At 36.1% G+C, this 27455-nt stretch overlaps 1 protein-coding gene across 1 annotated transcript in view; it reads left to right on the top strand.

The window, feature by feature from the left end:
• The window catches only part of HIKESHI (heat shock protein nuclear import factor hikeshi), a 32736-nt gene extending 5894 nt beyond the window's left edge, over positions 1-26842 (top strand). Inside the window, exons 3-5 of the mRNA XM_052662159.1 lie at positions 19547-19698; positions 25688-25806; positions 26763-26842. Of these exons, the coding sequence (XP_052518119.1) occupies positions 19547-19698; positions 25688-25806; positions 26763-26817 (326 nt within the window). The 3' untranslated portion in view covers positions 26818-26842. The remainder of the gene's footprint in view (positions 1-19546; positions 19699-25687; positions 25807-26762) is intronic.
• Positions 26843-27455: the final 613 nt, after the last annotated feature.

Genomic DNA, 27455 nt, shown 5'->3' with positions numbered 1-27455 from the left:
CAAGGTAATACTGAAAAGATTAACTCATAGGCTTAAATGGGTGTATTTGAAAAGAAATGGAAATGAGTGGGCTAAGTATTTAAGCAAACTAAGGAAGTAGATGCAAAAGTGGTAATGCCAAAGAATAGAAATTAATAACAGAAAGCAAAGGAACAGTGGAGGGACTTAATGAAATAAAAATTGGATCCTTTGAAAAGACAAATAATGAGCTACTGAAAGGTATATTTAGGAAAAAGAACACACAGTGTTTTTGAAAATGTGAAAATGGAGACATAACTATAACTGTAATACAGTTTAGTAAAATTTACAAGAAATTTTATGCCAGTACATTTGAGAACAGCAAAGGAACATATAAAATTGGCTATATTCTAGAAAAATACACTAAACAAAACTGACTCAAATTTAAATCATGATGAGATAAAGTATCAAAAAAGAAATTAAAATGAGCAATTAAAAATATACCTTTCCCTTCTACATATCACTCTCAGACTGGAAGAGTTAAAAAGTTAAGTTACACCTTTATGAAACAGATTGTTTATATCTTATATAAATGTGTGAGAGAATAGGAAAAGAGGCAGAGTTACCCAGTTTAGATTTTGAAGCTAATATACTCTCTTTATCAAAAAGGATAAGGAAAATATGAAAGAGGAAATTTGGCCTAAGCCAGTTTATTTATTTGGATATTTATATCTATGTACATACGAAAGTTACAAAGTGAGTTCAGTAAGGTATCTTTATTTTTAAAACTTGTCATTATGGCAAATTTAAGATGTATAAAAGCATTTCAGTATTCTTGCCAGGAGAATCCCGTGGACAGAGAAGCCTGGCGGATTACAGTCTGTGGGGGTGCTAAGTGTTGGATATGATTGAGCGCATGCACAGTTCAGCTAACCTGCATATATTTAAAGTGTACCTTTTGATCAATTTTGATATATGTATACACCTGTAAAACCATTACCACAATCAAGGTAATGAATATATCCATCACCCCTAAAAGTTTCCTAGTGCTCCTTTGTAATCCCCTCTCCTATCTCCCCCACTACCCCAGGAAACTGCTGATCTGCTTTCTGTCACTGTAATGTTTGCATTTTCTCGAGTTTTCTTTCAGTCAGGACAATGACTTTTCCGGTCATCCACGCTGTGGAGTAACTCGCCACAATAGTAATTCGTTGCTGTTTATTGCTGGGTAGTTGTGTGGTGTACTGCCATTGTGTATCCATTCACTTGTTGATGGACAGTTGGATTGTTTCAGTTTTAAAAAATAAATTATTTCTCATCATTTCCAAAACTATAACATGGCTTTTGATAGTTTTAGTTATGAAAACAGAATGAAATTTCAAGGCAATATTTGTACTGAGTAAAGCAGAATGCTTTATTAAAGAGAAACAAAGCAGCTTAAAATATATACTTAGTGATTATCATAGTTTCATTGAGTTAGACAAGGCTGTGGTCACTGTGATCAGTTTGGTTAGTTTTCTGTGATTGTGGTTTTCATTCTGTTTGCCCTCTGATGGAGAAGGATAAGAGGCTTATGGAAGCTTCCTGATGGGAGAGACTGTCTCAGGGGGAAACTGGGTCTTGCTCTGACTGGCAGGCCGTGCTCAGTAAATCTTTAATCCAATTTTCTTTTGATGAGTGGGGCTGTGTTCCCTCCCTGTTGTTTGACTTGAGACCAAACTATGGTGGAGATGATGAAGATAATGGCAACCTCATTCAAAAAGTCCCATGCACACACTGCTGCACTCAGTGCCCCCGACCCTGCAGCAGGCCACCATTGACCCACGCCTCTGCTGGAGACTCCTGGACACACGGGCAAGTCTGGGTCAGTCTCTTGTGAAAAGATCAGTTTTCATTCCAATCCCAAAGAAAGGAAATGCCAAAGAATGTTCAAACTACCGCACAATTGCACTCATCTCACACACTAGCAAAGTAATGCTCAAAATTGTCCAAGCCAGGCTTCAACAGTACATGAACTGTGATCTTCCAGATGTTCAAGCTGGATTTAGAAAAGGCAGAGGAACCAGAGATGAAATTGCCAAAATCCGTTGGATCATTGAAAAAGCAAGAAGAGTTCCAGAGAAACAACTACTTTTGCTTTACTGACTATGCCAAAACCTTTGACTGTGTGGATCACAACAAGCTGGAAAATTCTTAAAGAGATGGGAATACCAGACCACTTGACCTGCCTCCTGAGAAATCTGTATGCAGGTCAAGAAGGAACAGTTAGAACTGGACATGGGACAACAGACTGGTTCCAACAGTACCGGAAAGGAGTACGTCAAAGGCTGTATATTGTCACCCTGCTTATTTAACTTCTATGCAGAGTACATCATGCGAAATGCTGGGCTGGATGAAGCACAAGCTGGATTCAAGATTGCTGGGAGAAATATCAATAACCTCAGATATGGAGATGACACCACCCTTAGGGCAGAAAGTGAAGAACTAAAGAGCCTCTTGATGAAAGTGAAAGAGGAGAGTGAAAAAGTTAGCTTAAAACTCAACATTCAGAAAACTAAGGTCATGGCACCAGTCCCATCACTTGGCAAATAGATGGGGAAACAATGAAAACAGTGAGAAAAGACTATTTTCTTGGGCTCCAAAGTGACGGCAGATGGTGACTGCAGCCATGAAAGGAAAACACACTTGCTTCTTGGAAGAAAAGCTATGACCACCTAGACAGTATATTAAAAAGCAGAGACATTACTTTGCTGACAAAGGTCCGTCTAGTCAAGGCTATGGTTTTTCCAGTAGTCATGTATGGACGTGAGAGTTGGACTATAAAGAAAGTTGAGCACTGAAGAATTGATGCTTTTGAGCTCTGGTATTGGAGAAGACTCTTGAGAGTCCCTTGGCCTGCGAAGAGATCCAACCAATCTATCCTAAAGGAAATCAGTCCTGAATATTCATTGAAAGGACTGATGTTGAAGGTGAAACTCCAATACTTTGGGCACCTGATGTGAAGAACTGACTCATTTGAAAAGACCCTGATGCTAGGAAAGATTGAAGGTGGGAGGAGGAGGGGGCATCAGAGGATGAGATAGTTGGATGGCATCACTGACTAAATGGACATAAGTTTGGGTAAACTCCGGGAGTTGGTGATGGACAGGGAAGCCTGGCGTGCTACAGTTCATGGGGTCACAAAGAGTCAGACACGACTGAGTCACTGAACTGAACTGAGTGATTATTAGCATTAGACAAATGATAAAATGCTGTGGTGGTTCTTTGCTAGTATGTTTGGAAAAGTACTTTTTGGGTGTTTAAAATATTAGAATTCTTAATTTATGCAGAAAAGATTAGACTTTTATATTTGGGAAATGTGTATTACTGCAATTTAAGAATAGGTAGACTTGTAATGGATTTATCTTTTTGATGCTTTGAGATGTCTTTTATAAACTTTATTACATTGAGCAAATCTAGCTAATTAGCACAGCAGGGTGGAAGAGAGACTTACTGAAGTAACTTTAGGCAATTGTGATTGAACTGAGAATTTATTAGGGAATCTAGCAGAATTTTTTGGAGTAGGGAGGATAGTTCAGATGAAGTTATTTCATGTTAAACTTTGGTAGTGTTTGCGGTTCTCTTCTGGATGATGAACAGATTTCTTAATTTTGCATTGAAAGATTTTGGTTGGAGAAGGTGAGGAGCAGAGGGCTCTGTTGAGAGAATTTCAGTGGGTAGGGGATCTTAAAACCAGTTACTGTGAGTTTTATTTTGATGGAAGATTCTTTGTGACTCTTGGGTTCTGAAAAGGAGTTTATACAATGAATACATTTTTTAGGCTGATGCTGGAACAATCTGAGATAATGATTGAGAATTAGTATGGGACTATTAAAATGTAGAAGGGAAGGTTTGATATTAAACGAAAAGAAACTGCCCTTCTTCCTTCTTTCATGGGATCTAGAAATCCTTAAAATAGTAAATAAATAAAAGGCACAAGCTTTGGGAATACAGTTTGGTGGTTAGAAAATTGGGAAAGTTTAAATCAGTCTTGCAATTTTTATCTTTAGATACACTGTGCTTGGTGTTTAGTGTAGAAGAGACATTGAATTAAAAATTTAGAAAAAATTATGAAATACTGGGAGTATTACATAAAGAAATTGTTTGGTTTATAGGAATTGTATGCAAAATCAGATCAGCACATAATTGTATTGACAACAATAAAATTTGTGTTGAACTTAGCTTTTTAAAAGTAGGCAGCTGTAGGCACGATAGGTCTTTTGCTGTATTATAATTTTTAATTATTAAAAACTTGGGAAGTATACTAGAAATTGCTTTAGACGTTTCCATTAAACAAATTACAGAAGAAAAAATACTTGCTTATGTAAAAACTTTGTTGTATATCTATTCCATCCTTAGCACATACACTTCAAATTGATGACTGCTTTCGTTTAGCGTCTCCATATCTGTGTGTGAATATTAGAAACCACTCCAAGACAGTATTCATAGGAAGCAGATTAGTGACCTGAGATAATTGAAAATGGCTCAGTGGAAGATTAGCCTGGAGCATGAGCTTGAAGCATGACTAGATTTGGTTGGGATGGAGGTGGGAGGATGGGAAGTTGATTGCCTATGGAAGTCTGCAAAGTTATGCAAGCAGTAGTGCACACCACACCTTCAAGTGACAATGAGCAGGAGACTTTGAAGGTAGCACGATAGACTTCTATTTGGGAAGTCTCAGATGGGGATGCGAGTCAGGTTTATAGGTAAAGTGAAGCTGTTTTGCAATGCTTGTACCATGTGGGGTTTTCATTTTTTTCCTCTGGTAGGCAAGAGTTTGAGCAGGAGAATGATACTTTAGAGAATGATGTTTTAGGAAAATCATTGTCTGGGATGGCTTGGAAAATTTTGTTGGGATTAGAGCCAGAGCAGCCAATTAGGAAGCTTTTATGATGTTGAAAGAATGAAGAAAAGGGTAACATTGACTATCTGCTCGTACAGTGCATTGTGCCAGGCTTTCACGTGTATTATCTCGTTACTCTTTAACAACAACGTTTAGAGGTGGATATCATTAGCCTCTGGCTTTCAAGAGACTGGATGTCAGAGAAATTAAATATTTCACTTAGAAATATTGTTAACTTTTAGGCAGTATGTGTAGATGTACCTCTTTCAAACAATTGTATGTTATGCAGTACCAAAATGAATATTTAACTAATCCCCTTTGATTACTTATGCAGTCCATGGGGTCACAAAGAGTCGGACACAACTGAGCGACTGAACTGAACTGAATCCTCATTGATGGAAATTTGGATTATTTCCATTTAAAAAAAATTGTTTATAGCAATGCTACAATAAATATTCTTACATATATTTTTGTACATATTTCTGAGCACTGTAATTCTGTAGAAGAAACACCTACAAGTGGAACTGAATTCCTGGATTAAAATGGCCTTTTAAATAAATGTGTAGGAGGCCTGGAAAAAATGTACTGAGTGTGGATAATGGATCATTTTTGTCTTGGCAGTTGTTAGAGAATCATAAGAAAGGTAGTTGGTACTACAGAAAACTAATAGAGCATATCCTTGCCAAGTATAATAAGAGAAAAAGCCATGGAATTTTAGAACAGAAGGTCCTAGAGATAATTTCATCCAACCCTTAAATTTACTGTTGAGACACTTGAGATCTAGAAAGTTTCAGAGAGTTTCTAAAATTGAGCAGGGCTTAGAATCTAGATACCCAGATTTTCATTCACTATTCTAAATGATATAGATCTTTTCACTTCCCAAAGTAAATTTAAGGAGAAACCTACATTCACATTCCTATGCATTGTTTTATATATATATTTAGTTCATATGTTTATAACTACTATTTTCTGCCATTTTCACTTAATATTATTTCATATGGAATTAAATTTTTATGAAACTTTGATGTGTTAAAAAGTATTTACTGTTTAATCATCTCCTCTCTCTCTCTCTTTTAACCCTCCTTTTCCACCAGTCAGGTACTGTAGAGTGAGAAACAGACACACTGGCCTTTAGATGGGCTGAAGTGATGAGATTTTCATGTGTTTTAAAACAAAAGATGATATGCGTTAAAAGGTTTTCAGAAACACGGATGTGAAGTGTATGGTCCTTTTTTACTAATTGTTTCAAATAGTATAGAATTACATTTTGTTGATAGGTTATAGTTTATCTATTTATTGTTTGCCTTTTTGGCTTTTTCTTGCCCTTCAAATTACTTTAAATTTTTGGTGATTACTGGTATGCTGTGCTGTGCTTAGTCACTCAGTTGTGTCCGACTCTTTGTGACCCCATGGGCTTTAGCCTGTATCCTGCCAGGCTCCTCTGTCCATGGGATTCTCCAGACAAGGAGACGGGAGTGGGTTGCCATTCCCTCCCCCAGGGGATCTTCCCAACCCAGGGATCAAACCCAGGTCTCCCACATTGCAGGTGGATTCTTTACCGTCTGAGCCCCCAGGGAAACCCAGGAATACTGGAGTGGGTGAGCTATCCCTTCTCCAGGGAAACTTGCCCGCACGGGAATTGAGCCAGGGTCTGCTGCATTCCAGGTGGATTCTTCACCAGCTGAACCTTATCACTGATGAATAGAAGTACAGTTGCTTAAAAAGAAATGACAGGGACGCACATAGATTTCTCATATACGCCTGCTCCCACACATGCTTAGGTCTGTCCTATCATCAGCATCATTGACCAGAATGCTTTTTTTCTTTTAAGCTACGTTGATGCATCATAATCACCTAAAGTCCACAGTTGACCTTAGAGTTCATTCTTGGTACTGTACATTCTATAGGCTTGGACACATGTTTAGGATATAGATATATAATTATAATGTCATACAGAGTATTTTCACTGCTCTGAAAAATCTTTTGTGCTCTGCCTATGTACCATATTGCCTCACCTCCCCACCGGCAGCGACTGACTTTTTAAATTGTCTCTAGGTTTGTCTGTTTCAGAATGTCATGTAGTTGGCATTATACAAGTGAAATCTTTTCATGCAGATTGGCTTCTTTTGCTTAGTAATAGGCATTTAAAGTTTTTTCATGTCTTTTCATCACTTGATAGCTTATTCTCTTTTTAGTGCTAAGTAATACTGCATTAGGGCTTCCCAGGTGGCTAAGTGGTAAATAACCAGCTTGCCAATGCAGGAGATGCAGGTTCAGTCCCTGGGTGGGGAAGAGCCCCTGGAGGAGTGCATGGCAACCCTCTCCAGTATTCTTGCCTGGAGAATCCCATAGACAGAGGAGCTTGGTGGGCTACAGTCCATGGGGTTGCAAAGAGTCAGACATGACTGAGCATGCATGCGATATTGCCTTGTCTGGATGTACTGTAGTTTATCGTTTCACCTACTGAATGTTATTTTGATTGCTTTCAAATTTGGGCTGTTAGGAATAAAGCTACTGTAAATAAATATTCATGTGTAGATTTTTGTGTATATAGACATTTTCCACTCCTTTGAATACTAAGAAGCATGAATGCTGGATATTATGGTAAGAGTGTTTGATATAAAATCAAACTGAGAAACTGCCACATTCTCTTTCTCGTGGCTGTACCAGTTTTCATTTCCACCAGCAGTATGAGTTCCTGTTGCTCCACATACTTGCAAGCATTTGGTGGTGTCATACGATTGGTTTTTGTTTATTGACTTTGTATACTGAAGGATGAAGGAAAGGGTAGCACATTGAGTATCTTGCTAAAATCCCTTTATTAATAGTTCTGGTTGTTTCCTAAAATTTTCAATATAGATAATCATAACATCAATGAAAAAGACTTTTTACTGCTTTCTTAACTTTTATGCCTTTTACTTTCTTTTTATTGGCTATTACATCATCCAGTCCTTTGAACACCATATTGAATAGGAGCAGTAAGAGGGCAGTGGGGCAAGAAAAAGAAAAGCCGTAACTCTCTTCTCTATTTTTCCTCCCACTGTTTTATGAGTGTCCAAGATTGATAAAGAATCCATCCTCTAATCAGTATGAAATACCCTGTCTCTCTGGTAATGCTTCTTAAAAAGACTTCTTAAAGTAATGTCTTAATGTCTACTTTGTCAAAGATTTGTATAGTTTTTCCAGCTTTCTTATGATTAGTGTTCACATGCTCTGTTTTTCTGTATTTTTATCTGACATAAATCTTTGTCTCTTGTAAATAGTATATAGTTAGATGTGGTTGTTTTTTAACCTCTTACTCTCTCTGCCTTTTAAATAAGGTGGTTAGACCATTAGTACTTAATGTTACTGATTATGGTTAGGTTTAAATTTTTATCTGCTAGTTTTTCCTCCTTTTTTGGGAAGGAGGTCTTTTGGATTGAGTATTTTTAAAATTCATATTTCTTCCACTATTTTTTGTTTATACCTTTGTATTTTTTCAGTGGTTCCTCTAGGAATTATGATACATGTTGTTAACTTTTTACACTGTACCATGAATTAATACTGACAAAATAAAATCTGTATTTGACAACTCTGAACCTGAATTTGGTCATTTTTTAAGGGTGTCATCTCCACTTTTCCTTGCTATGTTAGCCCACTTAGTGAAATTTTGAATATGACAACAAGAACTTTATGGCAAAAATCACATTTCGGAAAAAGCAAAATCACACTTTGGTAATTTATTTTAAATTAAGGATATTTACCTCCATTCTCATAATCTTCATACTGAAGTTCACCATTGCAACTCTTAGTACCATGTGAGAGAGTCAGATATGGATAATAGGAAGCCAAAAGATCTATTATAAATACTCTACATTATATTTTTTCACAAAATTAAGAATTTTTACATCCTTAGAGTTGAATACAGAGACAAAGGATTATCTGCTTACCTTTGCTCTGGACTGAATCTGGTCCAGAGAAGCATTTCATGGTCGGGTCCAGGTTGTACTGGCGATTTTCTTTTTTTTTTTTTTTTCTGGCGATTTTCTCAACGGGCTGCATCTCTGATTTTCTTAATGAGGTTTTTTTGGGAGATGGACTACTTTGTCATGTGTGTCCATCTCATTGACCCAAAAGGTATCTGTAATTAGAATTAGAAATTTACTTTCCACATACATGTAAGTATTTATAGTTGTACAGTATAATGATTATCATATCTCACAGTACTTTTTGAATACTTTTTACATTACTTTTGGAAGGTTTTTCTTAAAATGTCTTATGAGTTCTGAAGTTGGTATCTAGCCTTAGTAGTGTTTATTAAACTGTAAGATGCACCAAAAAACTCAGCATTCATATAGTAGTCAACTGAGTGCTGGTGTTCACGTGTAGTAGACATCTGTTAAAACTTGTAATATATGAACAATGAAATGCCATGTAATGTTGACTTTAAGAAGTTTTGATTCATGCTATATAAAGAACATGAGTACACTGTCTTTTAAGATTTAAAATCTTAGTTCTGAACTTGGAAGGTGGAAAATATGTAACTGAAAAATTTTATATTATGCATATTTATATGTTTATATGCATATATCTGTCAAAGGTAAATATTTGTAGAGTTCATATACTATTTGAAGAGTTTGTTTAAGCCACATCTACATATTCTTTCATACACATACTTAAGTTCAACTTAAAACCTTCCTTTTTTCTGTAGGTTAACTATTTTAAAGTGTTTCAAGATACAATGAGGAAGTGGCTCAGTGCCTCAGTCAGGGAGAATCCCAGTGACATCTGCAGTGGAGAATTATGTGGAGAATGGGAAGCAGAAGAGGCCAAGATTGGAAGAGCAGGTGGGGAGCAGGACACTAGGTCAGACAGAATAAGAATACTGACGTGGAGCTTAAATGTTTTATATTGTGTCTTTAGCACTTTAATATGTGATTGTACTTAATAGAATAAGAAATTGCTGATTAACTCACCTGTGCTATAAAGAGGAATTATATATTTATGTGAATAAAATAGAGTAATGAAGGTGGTAGAGCTTTTTAGAATACTCTGATGAGAGAGAAGGCTGGTGTTTTGTGTTTCACGCACCTCAACTAGGCACATTATGGTGGGGCTTTACCTTTTTTCTTTTTGGCTAGGGCCCTGTTGTGAGATACTGTTTGGAATGAAATTCTGGAAGTATCATTTATGATACTTAAAAACATTTTTTTTGCGGTAGGGATTTTTAAAATTTATTTTTAATTGGAGTATGATTGCTTTACGTTTTGTTGGTTTGTGCCGTTCATCAACATGAATCAGCCATAGGTATTTCCAGTAAGAGATTTAAAGCAACTATATTTTGAAATAATTTCAAAATTAGAGGAAAATTATAAGAATAGTGTAAAGAATTTTTTACATTCTTCTTCTGTATTCATTTGGGCTTCCCTGGTGGTTCAGACAGTAAAGATCTGCCTGCAGCATAGGAGACTTGGTTTTGATCCTGCGTTGGGAAGATTCCCTGGAGAAGGAAACAACTACCAACTCTAGTATTCTTGCCTGGAGAATTCCATGGACAGAGGAGCCATATTCATTAATTTTGTTACATTTTATTTATGATTCTCTGGATATTTTTTCCCTGAAAATTTTGAAAATGTTATAGATATCATACCCCTTTACTCCTAAATACATCAGCATATGTTTCCTAGAGCAAGGATATTCTTTTATAATCACAGTATAATGATCAAATTCAGGAAATTTAACATTAATACAGTACTCTTGTCTGTATTCTGCATTAAAGTTTTGCCAGTTTTCCCAGTAATGCCTTTTATAGCACTTTGCTCCTTCCTCTATCTAGGGTTCAGTCAGTGTTGTGCAGTCCATTTAATTGTCACACTTCTACACTGTTGCTCAGCCTTTGTCTTTCATGAAATTAAGCTTAGCACCTAAGAATATCCATGAAAAAAGGCTTAGCACTAAAGAATTTTCAAGGAATGTTAAAATTAGAGTTTTTTTATAAATCATTTGACTTTCTTTTTTATAGTTCTCTTTTGGAGCTTGCTGCCACATTTTAATGTTACTGCTTTGGCTTCTTGGATCTAGCTCAGCTGCCAAGAAGAAACGTTTAAACTGATTCTAGTTTTCATTTTAAAATTGGATTGAAAATTGGATTAGAAAGGACAACTCCGCCCCACCCCCTCAAGATACCACTGCTAAGCTGCTAAGTTGCTTCAGTCGTGTCCGACTCTGTGCAAACCCAGAGACGACAGCCCACCAGGCTCTGCCATCTCTGGGGATTCTCCAGGCAAGAGCACTGGAGTGGGTTACCATTACCTTCTCCAATGCATGAAAGTGAAAAAAGAAAGTGAAGTCGCTCAGTCATGTCCGACTCTTAGTAACCTCATGGACCGCAGCCTGCCAGGTTCCTCCGTCCATGGGATTTTCCAGGCAAGAGTACTGGAGTGGGTTGCCATTGCCTTCTCTGCAATGATACCACTAGGATCAGTCTATTCATATGTAGTGGAACTAGAGCCAGAATGGGAACCTTTTTCTTCTTGACTTGCTATCTTGAATGCTTATTGTAAAGTAAGTAATGAGTAAAAGTCGGTATAGAGTTCATAGTGCAGAATTTGGTATAAACAGGATAGTTAACAGAAATAAGCATCAGCCTGGGAGCTTACTAGACCTCTTTGAATCCCAGTGCATTACTAGCTGGGTAGTCTTGACCAGGTTCTTTAACCTTAGAGGAGAATTCAGGTAAAATGGGGATAATAATACCTACAGTGCATGTGTTTTGGCCAGCATTAGAGATAATGCATAATAGTGCCTGTCTGGCGCATAGTTGGTGCTCAAGAAATGGTTATTATGTTTTTATTATATTATAGAAAGACAGCTCTAGGAGGTATCTTAAAAGTCACCCAGATAATGAAGCCTGTTCAGAAAGGTTAAGTAATTGTGACTGCTTTATGAGAATGAAAGTGCCTTGAGAGTAGGGAATATTGTATTTTTTACCTTCTGAGTGTGTAGAGCACAGAGATGGACTTTAGATACTTGGTAGATAGTGATTGTTTAAATACATTTCAGACATCCAGATTCTAGACATACTTCAATGTCAGGTAAATTAACATTTTTATCTGATTTAAGAGATTTATTGCTGATAAACCTTTGGAAGTCACATAGCTCTTAAAATATGCATTCAGGAAAAATGGTATTTCAGGCTTGTCAAGCTATCCATAGAAATGAAGCAGAAGTTTTAGGAATATATATTTGTGATTTCTAAATATTTATATTCGATACTAAGAGGATTTTCAACAAGCATAATTAGGCTGTTTTTCTGTAGCTTTTTAGTATATGTCAGATTTCAAATGTCACTTCATAGTTAATTGCTTATTTCTGCCATAACAGTTTTCTTTGGTCCTCATCTCTTTGCACACCAAAAATACCTTAACTGCTGGACTCACTCTTAGTTTCTTTTAGGGGACACTTGTAACTCTTAGATGGATATTTCATGAGTTTTATTTTTTTGTAGAGGTCTTTCAAAGAACAGAGAAAGCATTTATTTTACTTAATCTGTTTTTTAAGTTCATTCTATCTTACAGTTACCATATGGGTCTATTGGATCATCTTATAAATTTTATAAATCTAATATGCATTACTAATCTTATTTTGTCTATATTTTGAAACATTTTGCTATTTCATCCAAGAAATTCATTATTCATTAGTTATTCTCAACTATGGGGGAGAAAAGGCTGAAATGATAATAAAAAGGAAGAATGGTGGAATTTCTTGAAGCTGAGGTTGGCAAACATTTTTGTAAAGCTTAAGATAGTATATATTCTAGATTGTGTGCTACAGATGGTCACTGTGACATATTCTTTAAACAGCCCTTTAAACATGTAAAAACTCCTCCACGTCCGGAGCTTGCATCAGGTGATGGGGTGGGCTTGCATGTGGGCCTTACTTTGCTAGTGCAGTACCGCTGAGTCAGCCTCCGTGTTGTATTGTCCAAAGAATTACGTCATCTTTCATGAAGTATGAACCGAGACTGGAGACACCATCTTCATTGTCTGCTTTCTGCTTTTATTGGACAGAATTAGGAATTAGTAATTTTTAATGTTTTTAATGGCAAAGAGAAGAAAATCGACAGGAACAAATTTTACATTTATTGCATGAATCGGAAAATAAATACAAAGAGGCAAATAGCAGCACTCTAGACTCTTATGGTGGTGCGGTTGATCATATAAGTAAAATCTCAGGACTGAATCTTCTTAAATAAAAGAATGATGATCTCAGTGAATTTTCTTAACTAAAAAATTGATGATTGAACAGTATATTTCTAAGGACCAAAAGAAAATATGGTATTCTTACTCATTCAGTCATTCAGCAAGGAGGAATTAATCATGTAGTATTTTGTGACAAAACCTTGGACGTGTGGTTGAAGGATATGTGCTGGTATTCTTTCATCTCTTACCTTTGTGCTCCAGATTTGACTGAATACAGCTTGTAAGTGGAGATTGCACCTGCTTTGGTTATGTTAATCACTTTGATGTTTGAGTTCCACACAAGTTAAGTGAGAAAAACGTTCTTGACTATATTTTTGCATGTGATTCTCTACTGAGACATATGAAAATGTTCTGTTCTTAAACAAATTGTGCCAAGCGATGAAACGTGGATACTGTATAATAATGTGGAACGGAAGAGATTGTGGGGCAAGTGAAATGAACCACCGCCAAGCACATCAAAGACCTACCTTCATTCCAAGGAGGTGATATTGTATATATGGTGGGCTTGGAATGGAGTCCTCTATTACAAGCTTCTTCAGAAGAACCAAACGATTAATTCCAATGAGTACTGCTCCCAGTTAGAACAACTGAAAACAACACTGGATGGAAAGTGTATGGAATCTGTCAACAGAATATGCATAATCTTCCATCAGGGTAATAAGACCTCATTTTTTTTGTTGACCAGGCAAAAACTATTACAGCTTGGCTAGGAAGTTCTGGTTTATCCACCGTGCTCACAGACATTGCTCCTTCAGATTTCCATTTATTTCTATCTTTACAAAATTCTCTTAATGGAAAAAAATTTCAGTCCCCTGAAAGACTGTAAAAGGCATCTGGAATAGTTCCTTGCTCAAAAAGATAAAAAATTTCAGAAAGATGGAATTATGAAGTTGCCTGAAAAATGGTGGAAGGTAGTGGGACAAAACAGTGAATACATGGTTCAGTAAAGTTCTTGGTGAAAATGAAAAATATATCTATGTTTACTTAAAAATCTAAAGGAATTTTTTTGCCAATGCAATGCAAAGATGATGAGAAGGTAATAAATGTAGAAATGAAAAGTTAATTGGATTGGTTATTCTAGATGTTCATAAATCTAAAAATGACAGTGATTTAAAAATTAAAAATCAGAGAAGGTGGCCGTTCTTCAACACTTTATGAGCCATTAAAAATTTCAAGTATTGCACTTTGACAGTACAACTACTAGAAGAAGGACCAGAAGTAATGATAAGCTTGAACCTAACAGAGATGTGTTTAAAGTCAGGAGTCAGGTTTATAAAATGGATATATTCCACATTTATTAGTGACGCTTGATGAACAGTTGTATTCAGAGAATGTGGCTCATTTTGTTTTATTGTAACTTAAATACTAGGCACATGTGGGAAATCTAGAGTGTGTATTTGAGTTTGCTATGCTTTGTTACTCATTGAAAATTCCAATAAAGTTGTTTTTTACCCTCTATTCTTCCAAACATTTTTTGTGAAATGACTTAAAATGTATATATATTTTAAAAGAGTCAGTTAGACCCAGATAGTAAATGATGATGACTGCTTTTCCTTGTATACTAACAGTAAAACACTAGTTTCCTATATGATTTCTCCTCTTGAGTTATGCCTTGTTAGTTAGGTTAGTGAGGAGGAATACTTTGAGAAACAGCCTTAAAAGATTTGCTGCTGCTTTTACTGTTGGAATGTTACTGAGGACTTTATGCAATGTATTTCTTTTTTTTTCTTTTTTGAAGACCAGATGTTTTACTTTCCCTGCCGTTTTTGCTTTTTAATTTTTTATTATAAGACTCAGTGTCACTGATCATGTTTTTCTTTTGACTTTGGCTATCATGAATTCATATACAGAATTAAGCACTCACTGTTAGTTTGTATTTTATGTTCCAATGTTTCTTCTCAGTATTTTATTTTATGGTTTGCAAACAAGAACTTTTTTTACTTGGAGGGTATCAACTACTGTGTCAAAACTTGTTTTGAGAATAAAATTGACTAAAGGAATGGCTTAATTGCACAGTAGATTTATTTGAAAATATTGATTAAAGATTATTGAAGACTTGGAGTTTTATTTTTCCCCCTTACATTGTCTTGGTTCCAGAGAGCTTTAAAATGAAAAAGTCAGAATATTTCCTTAGCCCCAGTTTTTACAGTGGATCGTAGACAGCTTTACCTAGGACCTCACTCATTCACCAAGAGCTTGTATATGTTAAAAGATGGAGATTAGAGATGACAAGGCTTTCTGCTTGGGCACATCACTCCCTGGGTGATTATAACTAAGGCAAGTGTATTGAGTCATTTTCCTGAGCCTGATACACAGACAAATAGCAGTGCATTTTCTGGACTTAGCATGATTCTTAGCTTAAAACAGTTAAAATGATGGAGAAAGGGGTTCCAAAATTATCCCTCCATAAAAGCAACAACACCAATAACAACAAAAAACTGGCAGAAACTGTCAGAATCAACTTTTTCAGGCCCCTGGAAACTAACCAAAGACTTGTCACAACCAGAGGGACGTTTATTAAGAAAAAACACCAAATCTCTGTGAGAACAATGAGCTTTGTGGTGTTTTAATCCACCCTGATCTCAACCCTTTTTCCTCTGCTCAATGGAAGCCTTGAAAGTAACAGACCATGTTCTTGGTATTGATACTGATACCAGAAGGAGCACAGTGGATGTCATTCACAATTAATTGTAATTATTTAGTTATGTGATTCTTTGAAAGACAGAATCAAAAGATTTGCCTTTATGTCATTTAACTTGGAACTCTTCCACTGCTAAAGTGACTTCTTGCAAGGGTTTGTCAAAAATGTTTACAGGTAAATGTAATATTTGCATATATATTACAGATATTTACAGGTCATTGATGCCTAAAGAAGTGTCAACAGTTGGGGCAAACATCAGACTAACCAAGAAGTTTGGAAGGGAAGGCTGTGAATAAGATACTTAGGAAACAAGGGCTTTAAAATTCTCTGACCTGGGAATTCCTAGGAATCTAAATGACCACATGGGTGTCCAGGGCTGTGCACATGCTTGGGAAAGATCTAAGAAGGTCCTAAGGTCTCACTGCTGGCCGACCTTGAAGGCATGAGTTTTGAAGCCATGTCTCCACACATGGAGCACACCTGCAAAACATTGGGAGAATTTGGTTCCAGGCTTCTAAGGCAATCTCTTTCCATTCACTATCTGATCATTAAGCTAATAAGGGACTTTAGTAGTCACAATGATAAAAAATAAAGACTTTATAGTATTAATTCAGAAAAATCATTAAACAAGAAAACAGCTACAACAAACAGTGGCAATAAACCTTAAGAAGGGGTGAAACATCTAATTGCTGGAGTTGTCAATTACTCAATATCTAGTTTTCAACAAAAAGCTATGAAGCATACAAGAAGCAAGCCCCTTTCACAGAAGAAATGACTAGAAACTACCTAGGAAGTAAGAGACATTGGACGTAATAGTCAAAGACTTTAAGGAAACTTCTCAGACATGCTCAGAGAGCTAAAGGAAATCAGGAGAATGATATATCATCAAACAGAAAAAAGTCAAAATTGAAAAAAAATTTAAAGGAAGTAAACTAGGGAGTGGAAAAGTACAGTAATGCAAATGAAAAATTGAGGGTTTTAGCAGATTTGAGTAGGCCCCCCAAAGTCAGTGAATTTGAAAATAGGTAAAATATCAGGTTTGAAGAGCTGAAGAATGAAAAATGAACAGAGCTTTAGAGACCCATGAGACACCGTCAAGCATGTCAGTGTTGGGAGTCCCAGAGGAGGAGGAGAGACAGAAGGGGTGGAAAAAATATTTGAAGAAATACTGCCCTAAAAGAAATTGGATGAAAACTTTAATCTACACTTAAGTAGCTCAACAAACTCAAGTAGGCTTAGCTTTAGGACATGTTAAACTGACCGGAGAAGCAACTCATCATGTATAAGGGTCCTTATTAAGTTACAGCGGATTTCAGAAACATTGAGTCCAGAGGCAGTATGCTGACCTATTACAAGTACTGAAAAAACGTCCATCAAGAATTCTGTAGCCGTCAGAAATGAAAGCGAAATAAAGATATTCCCAGATAAACAGAAATTGAGAGCATCATGACTAGAGGACTAACCCTACAGGAAATGCTAAAGGGGGTCCTTCAAGCTGAAATGAGACCTGAGACGTAAATCAGATACATGTTAAGTAAAAACACAGGTAAAGGTAACTACACAGATAATTATAAAAGTCAGTATTAATACATACTTTGTAACTCTGTTCTTCCTATTTGATATAAAACACAATGACATAAAACATTGTCTGCTTATTGATATAGTGGGCTCCTCTGGTAACGCAGTGGTAAAGAACCTGTCTGCCAGTGCAGGAGAATGCAGATTGAATGCATGGGTTGAGAAGATCCCCTGGAGAAGGAAATGACAACCTACTCCAGTATTCTTGCCTGGGAAATCTCGTGGACAGAGGAGCCTGATGGGCTGTAGTCCATGGGGTCACAAAAGAGTTGGACATGACGTAAGAACTAACACCACCACAACATAGCCATACTGTGTATGAAGATGTAATTAGTGACAGTAAACAACATAAGGAAGAGAAGCAGTTACATAGGAGCAGAGTTTTGTGCACTGAATTTGTATACTGAAATTAAACTGTTTTGTATACTGAAATTGATGCTAATCCAAATTGGAGTTGTTATAAGTTAAGATGTTAACTGTAATTGTAGTGCAGTCATTTAAAGAATATAATAAAAATTATGATAAAGACATTAAAATGGTATACTAGCAAGTATCTATTTAACAGAATTCAACTCTCCAATTAAAAGGCAGAGATTTGCAGAATGGATTAAAAGACATGATTCCACTATTGATTCAGAGAGATAAGTGTTGGAAGTAAAGGATGAAAAAATATATATGCAAACCGAAATCAAAAAGGGTCAGTCTTTCAAAAAGATGTAACAGTTGCAAACTTGTGTGCACCTAAAACAGCCTTGGAATACATAAGTCAGGTTTGACAGAGTGGAAAAGAGGAATAATCAGTTCAGCAGTAATTGAGAACGTCAGTACCTTACTTTAAATATGGACGGAACAGCTAGACAGAAGATCATCAAAGAAACAGAAGACTTGAACAACACTATAAACTTAATTAGATGTAGTAGAACATTCTGTTCAATAGCAGCAGAATAGGCATTCTTCTCAAGTGCCCATGGAACATTTCCTTGACACATCAGGCCACAAAACAAGTCTTAGTATATTTTAAAAGATTGCAGAGTATGTTCTCAGACCACATTGATAGAAATAACAGAAGTCAACCTGGAAAATGTACAAATATGAGGAAATTAAATAAAATACTGAGAATATCATAAACCAGTTGCATTTAGTGAAGTGTGTGTATGTATTTTTAAAGCACAGAAACAGAATGGTTGCAAGTTTTTGTATTCATATACCTGAAAATTTAAGAAGAGATTTGATACTTTAAGTGAGGGTTCTGGTTGTTAGGAATGCATGTTGTCCCAGATTTTCATTCTATAGTATTAGTTTAGACATTTTATAGTCCTATTAAAAGAGCAGATAAACCACTAATCTATTCATTGTATTTTTTTCTTCTTTATGATCATTTTATATGGATTAATAAAACTGACCTATATTTTTTCATGTTTAAGTTAGCTGACACTTAGAGGATCAGGTATATCAAATACACATACAATTTATGATATATATATATTTATAAATGATATATTGTGAAGTGGAAAATTATTTTCTGAATAAGTTGCAAATTTCTTTATTGCCTATTTGATAATATTCAGGTGTTGAGTGGTGTGAGTCATGACATGTAGTAAAATATGCCATGTCATTGTTGATAATGGCAATTGAGAGCTCTTTCTTTGTATAATCAGAAAATATGAAAACTAATTCTAAAAATCTTTAAAGATATCCTTTCATCACAGCATTGAGAATCTTTTATCTAATTCTCATTTATTTTTGTCTTACTCCCTTAATTTCCATTTCTAGCTGTAATAATTTTGTAAGCTTTTAGAAAAATAACAGCTATTTTTCTGGTGGGGAAAATTTCAGTTTTCTTAATATGGTAAGAACTAGGCTTTTGGGCTTTCCTGGTGGCTTGGATGGTAAAGAATTTGCCTGCAGTGTAGGAGACCCAGGTTCTGTCCCTAGGTGGAGAAGATCCCTTGAAGGAGGGCATGGCAACCCATTCCAGTATTCTTGCCTGGAGAATCCCATGGACAGAGGAACCTGGTGTTGGTCTACGATCCATGGGGTTACAAAGAGTCGGGCACAACAACTAACACATACATGCTCACAAACACACAGAGGCATCCTTTTACATTTATCTGAGAAAAGACAAACTTTCACGTGACAGAACTTCTTAGTGCATATAAATCAGCGGTTCTTCACATCTTTAGGAAGAAGTTTATACATATATACAAGTTAAGTCTGAAACATGTGGCACATGTTAATTTCTTTCAGGAGAAGGAAGCCAACACCCGTTTGGAACCATGAATATTGTCCGAACCCCATCTGTTGCTCAGATTGGGATTTCAGTGGAATTGTTGGACAGCCTGGCTCAGCAGACTCCTGTGGGTAATGCTGCTGTGTCCTCAGTTGACTCATTCACTCAGGTAATGGAATGCGCCTTTCATTTTCTAAAATAGTTTACAAATCACATTATATACTTCATAAAACAGCTTGTGGTAGAATTCATGTAAAAATGAAGGTGAACACATATGACATAAATTACTGGCTTCCATGAATGTTTTCAGTTTGTCTCCCTTCTATATAGGTATTTTAAAATTCATAAGTGCTTTGATGATACTTAGTTTTTACAGTGATAAAATAGCTCAGTGATTTTTTAAAATGAGTTTAAATATTAACTTTTCCCCCTGTTTCCTCTCACAATTAATATGCATAGCTGTGGGTATACAGTTGTGAACCTCATGATAAGCAAGATTCTGGTCCTCATGTTGCTTAAAATCACATAATTTCATAAGGGTTGACTTTTAATCTATTAGGTAAAGGCCTGAAGGGGAGAATGATTGAGGCAGAGTTATAGCTAATACAAAGTCCCAGTGGTAGAAGTCTGTTATGTTTGAAAAATAAAGTGAAACTTTGTGGCTGGAGTAGAGTGAGCAAGGGGGAGAGATGGGAGATTAAGTTGGAGATTATGGGGCAGCTGCTCCCCCATAATGAGATTCCATATATGAAATCTCATTGGCTTTTGTAGGGACTTTGGCTTAAGTTCTTTTTGGAGGACAGTACATAAAGTTTTGAGCAGGGGAGTGATATGATCTAACTTACGTTTTTAAAGGATCACTTTTGCATCTTTGGAGAGAAACTGTAATGAGGCAAAGATGGAAGGAGAAAGAGCGGTTAGGAGCCTCTTGTGAAAATCTTGGTGAGAGTTTAATGAAGGAGTACAAATGGAGGTGGTGAAAAGTAGTTGATATCTCTTATGGAGATAATTTGAATATGGGGCCAATTCTGTCTCACAGTGTGAATCACATGTAAAGTCTGAGATAGAGACATCAACTGTAGCTCTAAGGATGCTGGTTCCAGGAGCTGGAACACAGGAATGTTGTGCAAAGAACTAGTATGGGCTGGGAGTGGAATCAGGAGTTGAGTTTTAGTTGTACTGTGTTTGGGATGCCTATTAGATAGCTGGAGGTGGCAGGTTCATGAGAGAGAAAAATTTGGGTGCCATCAGTATAGAGGTGGTATTTAAAGTTGTAGAGGAAATGTGATCACTGAGAAATAACTATAAACAGAAAAATTGGCCAGTGACAGAGCTTGAGCCATTTCAAAGTTGAGATGCTTAAGAGATAAGGAGGAATAAAAGGAAAGGAACACCCAAAGTAGGAGGAGACCCCCCCCGCCGCCGCCGCAAATGGTATTTTGGAAGAGAAGTACTTTTTTTTTTACCTCTTTAAATTATTAAGATATGATAGCACATTTACAGGAGATTTGGAAAATACAAATAACAAAGTTATATATATTTCCACTATATATTACAATTATTTTTTTAAGTAGATAAAAGATTTTTAGTTGGGGTTTCAATATCAAACTCAAAACTTAATAGAATGAGTATACAGAGAAGTAGAAGGATATAGTAGACCTGAAAAACACGATGAACCAACTCAACATAAGATGTATACAATTTTCAAGACTGGTTTTTAAGAAGGAAGAAGTGATCAGTAGTATTGACTACTTAGGGATCAAGTAAATGAAGGCTAAGAATTAACTATTGGACTTGGCAAGGTAGAAGTCATTAAAGACTTTGACAAGAATTCACAGAGATGGAAAGGGAGTTTGGAGTGAGGTTGGGTGACTTGGAGAAGAGGAAATGGAGAGAGTGACCATAGATGACTCTTGGTGAATGTTGTTACAAAGGACAGCAGATGGGTGGTCTGGTTGCTTGAGGGCTGTGGGGACAAGGAAATTTTTTTTTTTCTGTTTTTAATAGGAGGTACTATATCATGTTTGACAGCAGTAAAGCATTTGTGAGGGAAAAATTGATGATGCAGGAGAGTGGGGAGACTTGTGAAAGTGGTATCCTTGAGTAGGAAGTAGACTGTATTAGGAAGTAATAGAAAGGATAACGGGCAATGTTTACAGTATGAACAGAGAGATGCAGCAGGTTAGTAAACGAGCTGAAGAGAACTTGTGCAGGTTCTCTCTCGATTCCTTCTCTAGTGAAATAGGAAGCAAGATCATCAGCTAAGATTGAGGGGGAAGGAAATACTGGAAATGTAAACCAGGGGCTTCCCTGGTGGCTCAGATGGTGAAAAATCCACCTGCAGTGTCGGAGACCTGGCTTCAGTCCTTGGGTTGGGAAGATCCCCTGGAGGAGGGCATGGAAACCCAGTCCAGTGCAGTCTAAACCAGAAGGATCGCTAAATAAGTCCTCTAGGAGAGGAGGGGCATGAATGGACTAGGGAAGCCTCTGGGCTTGCTGGACAGCATACTTTTAAGAACTGTGGCTGTGAATTTAAGAGCCAACTTGTCATGCACTCTCTGGAGAATGGGCCAGATTAAGAATGACAGAGTCTGGGTTTTAAAATTTTTGTCAGTAATTTAAAAATAAACTGTGCTGAAAAAAGTAAGTTACGAAGCAATACTCAACAGTTATTCCATATAAATTTTATGTGAAAAATGTCTGGAAAATACATGCCAAAGTGATGTTATCCCTGGAGAGGGGTAGGAAGACATTTTAACTTTATAATAAATTATTTGACCTTTTAATTAGACATGTATTTTTTATGAAATATTTTAATATACAGAAAAGTATGTCCCACAGGTATTTATTTTGTACATTTTGTGTGCCAGGCATTTTTAAAGAGCAAATAGATAAAAACAGGTATCAAAATAAAATAGTACCTGACCTTGTAGGGCTCTCTTTATAGTGGGGCATATTTGAAGACTTCCGTGTATCTTCCTGGGCTTCCTTAATGGCTCAAAAGGTAAAGAATCTGCCTGCAATGCAGCGGACCCAGGTTCTTTACCTGGGTTGGGAAGATCCCCTGGAGATGGAAATGGCAACCCACTCCAGTATTCTTGCCTGGGAAATCCAATGGACAGAGGAGCCTGGCGTGCTATAGTCCATGGGATCACAGTCTGACTCGACTAAGCGCTCACACATCCACACAGTCTTCCACTTAGATTTAACTGTTACATTTTGCTATATTTTATACTAGTTAAAAAGTTATATAAAGTGTTATAATCCGCTGTTCTCTGCTTCTCTTTTTCTCTGTCCAAGTAACTACTCTTCTAACTTTATGTATCCTATGTATTTCAGTACTTAAAAAAAAAAAATTTTTTCCCACAAAATATGTATAGTACAATTTGTATGTAATTTATGCCTTTAGTTGTTCTTACTTGATTTTAGTTTTTATCAGTAGCACATGATTGAAAAAATCCGTTTTACATGCAAAACAGCTGTTCTCTGTTGTACCTCTTAATATTCTGCTCCTCAGCAGCAGTCACTTTCAATATCCCACCTTTCCCCCCCCTTTCTTCTTGTGTTTACGTCCATGTGTCAGAAGAAACTTGTTGAGTCTTTATTGATTTATTTGTTATAGGTATTTTCCATTGACTTATAGATACATAACATGATTTAAGGGCTTCCCTGGTAGCTCAGATGGTAAAGAATCCGCCTGTAATGCGGGAGACCTGGGTTTGATCCCTGGGTTGGGAAGATCCCCTGGAGAAGGGAATGGCAACCCATTCCAGTATTCTTGCCTGGAGAATCCCGGGGACAGAGGAGCCTGGTGGTGTACAGTCCATGGGGTCACAGAGTCGGACACAATTGAGTGACTGAGGATAAGCACAAGCCCAGCATGGTTTAGCTCTCTTAATCTTCTGCTTCCCAGCATATACAGGTATCTTTTCTCCCCTCTTTTCCAATATAAATCTTCAAGATTCCAAATTTTCAGTATTATAACCTGGTAAATATTTTTCAGAGCTGAGCCATGTGTTATGAGTTTATGATTATATTTCTTGTCCTATATAACTTTTTATTTTTCTTGGTTAATAAACTCCTCATTTTTTCATTTGCATGGATTTCTGTCTTTCCATTTCTAATAATTTATGCCCAAACTCTTCCAAATATAAATTCCCTTATCTTTATATATATTTATAGCAATTTAAAATTTGTCTTGGAAACATTCCTCTTGGAACTCTTTATTTTAAAGCAAATACATCTTAAAATTTTTTTTTATTTGTTCATCTTGGACTGTGCTGGATCTTCATTGCTAAGCAGGCTTTTCTGTAGTTGCAGCTCATGGGCTTCTTATTGTGGCGGCTTCTCTTGTTGTGGAGCACAGGCTTTAGGGCTTGCAGACTTCAGTAGTTGCAGACTGTGGGCTCATTTGTGGCGTAGTTGCTCTGTGGCATGTGGCATCTTCCTGGATCAGGGATTGAACCCGTGTCTCCTGCATTGGCAGGTGGACTCTTTTTACTACTGAACTACCAGGGAAGCCCAGTCCCTATTTTTAAATGAATTAATTTGGCTGTGTCTGGCCTTAGTTGTGGCCTGTGGGATCTTCCTTGGAACCTGTGGGATCTCCCGTTGATACTTGCAGGCTCAGTAGTCGTGGTTCATGGGCTTAATTGCTTCGCATTGGGATCTTAGTTTCCTGACCAGGGATTGAACCTGTGTCTCTTGCACTGCAAGGCAGATTCCTTACCATGGCCTCCAGGGAAGTCCCCACGTACATTTTTTTTTTTTTCAATTGAGTAATAGCATCTTTGTTGTATGCCATGTGTCACATGTACTTACGTTTGTTTCTAGGCTCTCCATTTTATTCCAGTTAATTTGCCTGTCCCTTTGCCAGTTATATCTGGTAGGCCAAGACCCTCCTAATCATCAAAACAGGCCTGAGTATTTTCCATAATAATTTTACCATCAGCTTGTCAAGTGCCATGAAATATCTTGTTGGAATGCAGTTGAAAATAACGTTGGATTTATAGGTTTTAATGTGCCTTTATTACATTATGTCTTCCCATTCATGAACACATGGTATCTTTCCACTCAGTGTGGTTAAAAAAAAGTCCTTTTATTTGTTTTCTTTCTTGTCTGTCAATACACTCTTAAAATATTTCCCACAAATATCTTACTGTCAGCTTGTCTTAGCATTTCCCCTAGGTATCTTACAGACTTTCTGTCATGAGTTGGCTCTTCTTAAAGTTACATTTAAAAATTTTTGTTGCTTGTGTGGAAGGTTGTTATTGGTTTTTTTTCTCTTGATACTTAACTTTTAGTCCATGCTCTTACTGAACTCTCATATTGGTTCAAGTACCTTAACAGAGTCTCTTGGGTTAAATTATCTCTATATTATTAAATAAAAATCATGTTAACATGTTTCTTCTCATGTAGAAAAGAGACAGCAAGAATCTTCATGGCTAGTTTTGAGTATCTGAGAAAGTGATGTTCGGAAGATTATTTTTGAGTGAATAAAAGGTATTATTATTGTTAGTAGTTCATTAATTTTGGGTTTAGTACTTAAACCCATTTGATGCTCAAGAAATGTAAATCCATGTGCTTCTGGCTTCTACCAAGGAGACCTGGAGGGTGTTAGTGGATTTGCCCATTTGAGGGTCAGTGAGAGCAAAGAGGCCAGGAGATAGATCGTCTCTGTAATTGATGGCAAGTAACCAGTTGCTCCTTTTTTATACTTTTAAAAAATTTTTCTGGGAAGAAAAAGACTTTTTAAATATGGTTAGTATTTTGAATGAGGAAACAGGTTGATTTGACCAGGGTGGTATTTGAGGAGAGGGGAATCTCCAGAGGTGGAGATAAAAGAAGATATTTGGAAGGAAAAAAAATTTTATCTTTTTTTTTTTTTTAATAAAATGAATTTGTTAGAAACTTAAAAATAGTTGAAAGTCATAGAAATTCTTTGAGATATAAAGATAGTACTAAAGGCAGATGGTTATGCTTTTGTGCCCTAGTGTCATTTTATGACTTCCCTTAGTGGTCAGCATTAGACTTAGAACTCCTTGACCTTAAACCAAGTGACTGCAATGACATTTCAAATTAAAAATATTGGAGTTTAGTATTTTTAAATATTTCAGTATTTAATACAACCCATTAATCTATTTATTATTAACTTTTAGTTCACACAAAAGATGCTGGACAACTTCTACAATTTTGCTTCATCATTTGCTGTCTCTCAGGCCCAGATGACACCAAGTCCATCTGAAATGTTCATTCCAGCAAATGTGGTTCTGAAATGGTATGGGGGATTATGTAGCTCTTATATTAAGGCTTTAAGTAACCATATATATTTTGCTTGTGAATGTATTTCTTCTTTGACCTTTAAACATTTTCTTTTTTTTTTTTTTTTAAACATTTTCTTTTATAGTGGATATCAGCCTACATTAACATTTGCATGCGATAAATAGTATGTACTTTAGAGTTCAGATTAGGAAAAATTTCTGCCCCAAATAATATTCTGTTATATAGTAGACATCTTGGGTTTATAAAGACAAGGAAATACAGTTGCTTATGTTTTAGGGACCACAATTAAGGTCTGTATCTTATATATATATGCACTTGAATTTTAAGTACCCTATATGAGGCTTGAAATATCAATGAAAACTTCTTTTCCTAAATTTAGGAAGTCTTGATCTAAAATAAACATGTATAAGACATCAGAGTGGTTTATACTGTACCCTGTACATGAATGATTAATAAATCTGTTTCTTCAGCTTTTCTCTGTTTCTCTTTTATAGATGTTTCTTTTCACTTTGAATATGCTGGTGTTAGGGAGGTACATAAGGAGACTGTTGAGAAGTGGTAGCATGGTGTAGCATGGACTGGTCTGGAATGTATTAGATTTGAGCTTTGTTATCATGTAGCTATGTGACCTTGAGCAAATCACTCTGATCTATGAAATGAGGGTGGGGGAGTTAGATTTCATTTTTTCTTAGGTCATTTCCAGCTCTCAGATTTACTGAAGATAATAAAATATATTATGATGTGTGCTTTGTGATACAGCCAGTTAAATCACTATGCTTGCTGTCTTATACATTAATAATTAAGCTACCAAATTAACTTTTTAACTTTCTAGGTTCTTAATCTTGGCTTTTTAGAAGTAACATGTAAAGTTATTTGCTTTTTGATGAGTTATTTGTCAGGTTATAAAAGAGTCTAATTAAATTTCTTATAAAGATGTTTTTTCTTTTGTAGGTATGAAAACTTTCAAAGACGACTAGCACAGAACCCTCTCTTTTGGAAAACATAATTTGAATAAAATAATTTTTAATGGATTCTGAAATTTGTCATGTTTTGAAGATAATGACTATTTGAAAGCATGAAGTCGAAAGGATCAATGAAGCCTAAGTTTAAAAACTGCTTAGTGACTATGAAGTTTAATTAAGACCTTTATAAAAAATTAAAAACATTAAAAAATGAAAACATGTTCATCATTAATGACTCTTTTCCCTTAAGCTTAAAATATTCAAGAGGTAAAACAGTTTGTTTGGGCTATGATTCATGTTTTACTTAAAAATAAAGCATATTCACAATAGCGTACCAAAAGCATTGCATTATAATCTTTCATTTGTATTTACAGTGGAATTTGCTAGAATAATTAATGAAAATCAAACATCAAAATTTGGAGATTTTTGGAAAAACATATCCATTATACATTTTTACATATGGAGAAATTATTTTCAGTTAGTAGTTCTTAAGAGTAAAAGTTTTTTCAGGGGAGTTCCCTATCAGTTCAGTGGTTAGTACTAGGATCATTCACTTCTGTGGCCTGGAGTTCAATCCCTGGTCTGGGAACTAAGATCCTATAAGCCTCATGGTGCAGCCAAAAAAAAAGTTTTCGGTTAACAAGTTGGTTGGCACTTTTTTATATCGGCAAATTCATACATT

Source organism: Budorcas taxicolor, chromosome 25 (genome assembly GCF_023091745.1).
Source record: "Budorcas taxicolor isolate Tak-1 chromosome 25, Takin1.1, whole genome shotgun sequence".
In the NCBI taxonomy this organism is placed as follows: domain Eukaryota; kingdom Metazoa; phylum Chordata; class Mammalia; order Artiodactyla; family Bovidae; genus Budorcas; species Budorcas taxicolor.
The sequence above is the reverse complement of the archived record's forward strand: the minus strand, read 5'-3'. Positions and strand labels throughout refer to the sequence as shown.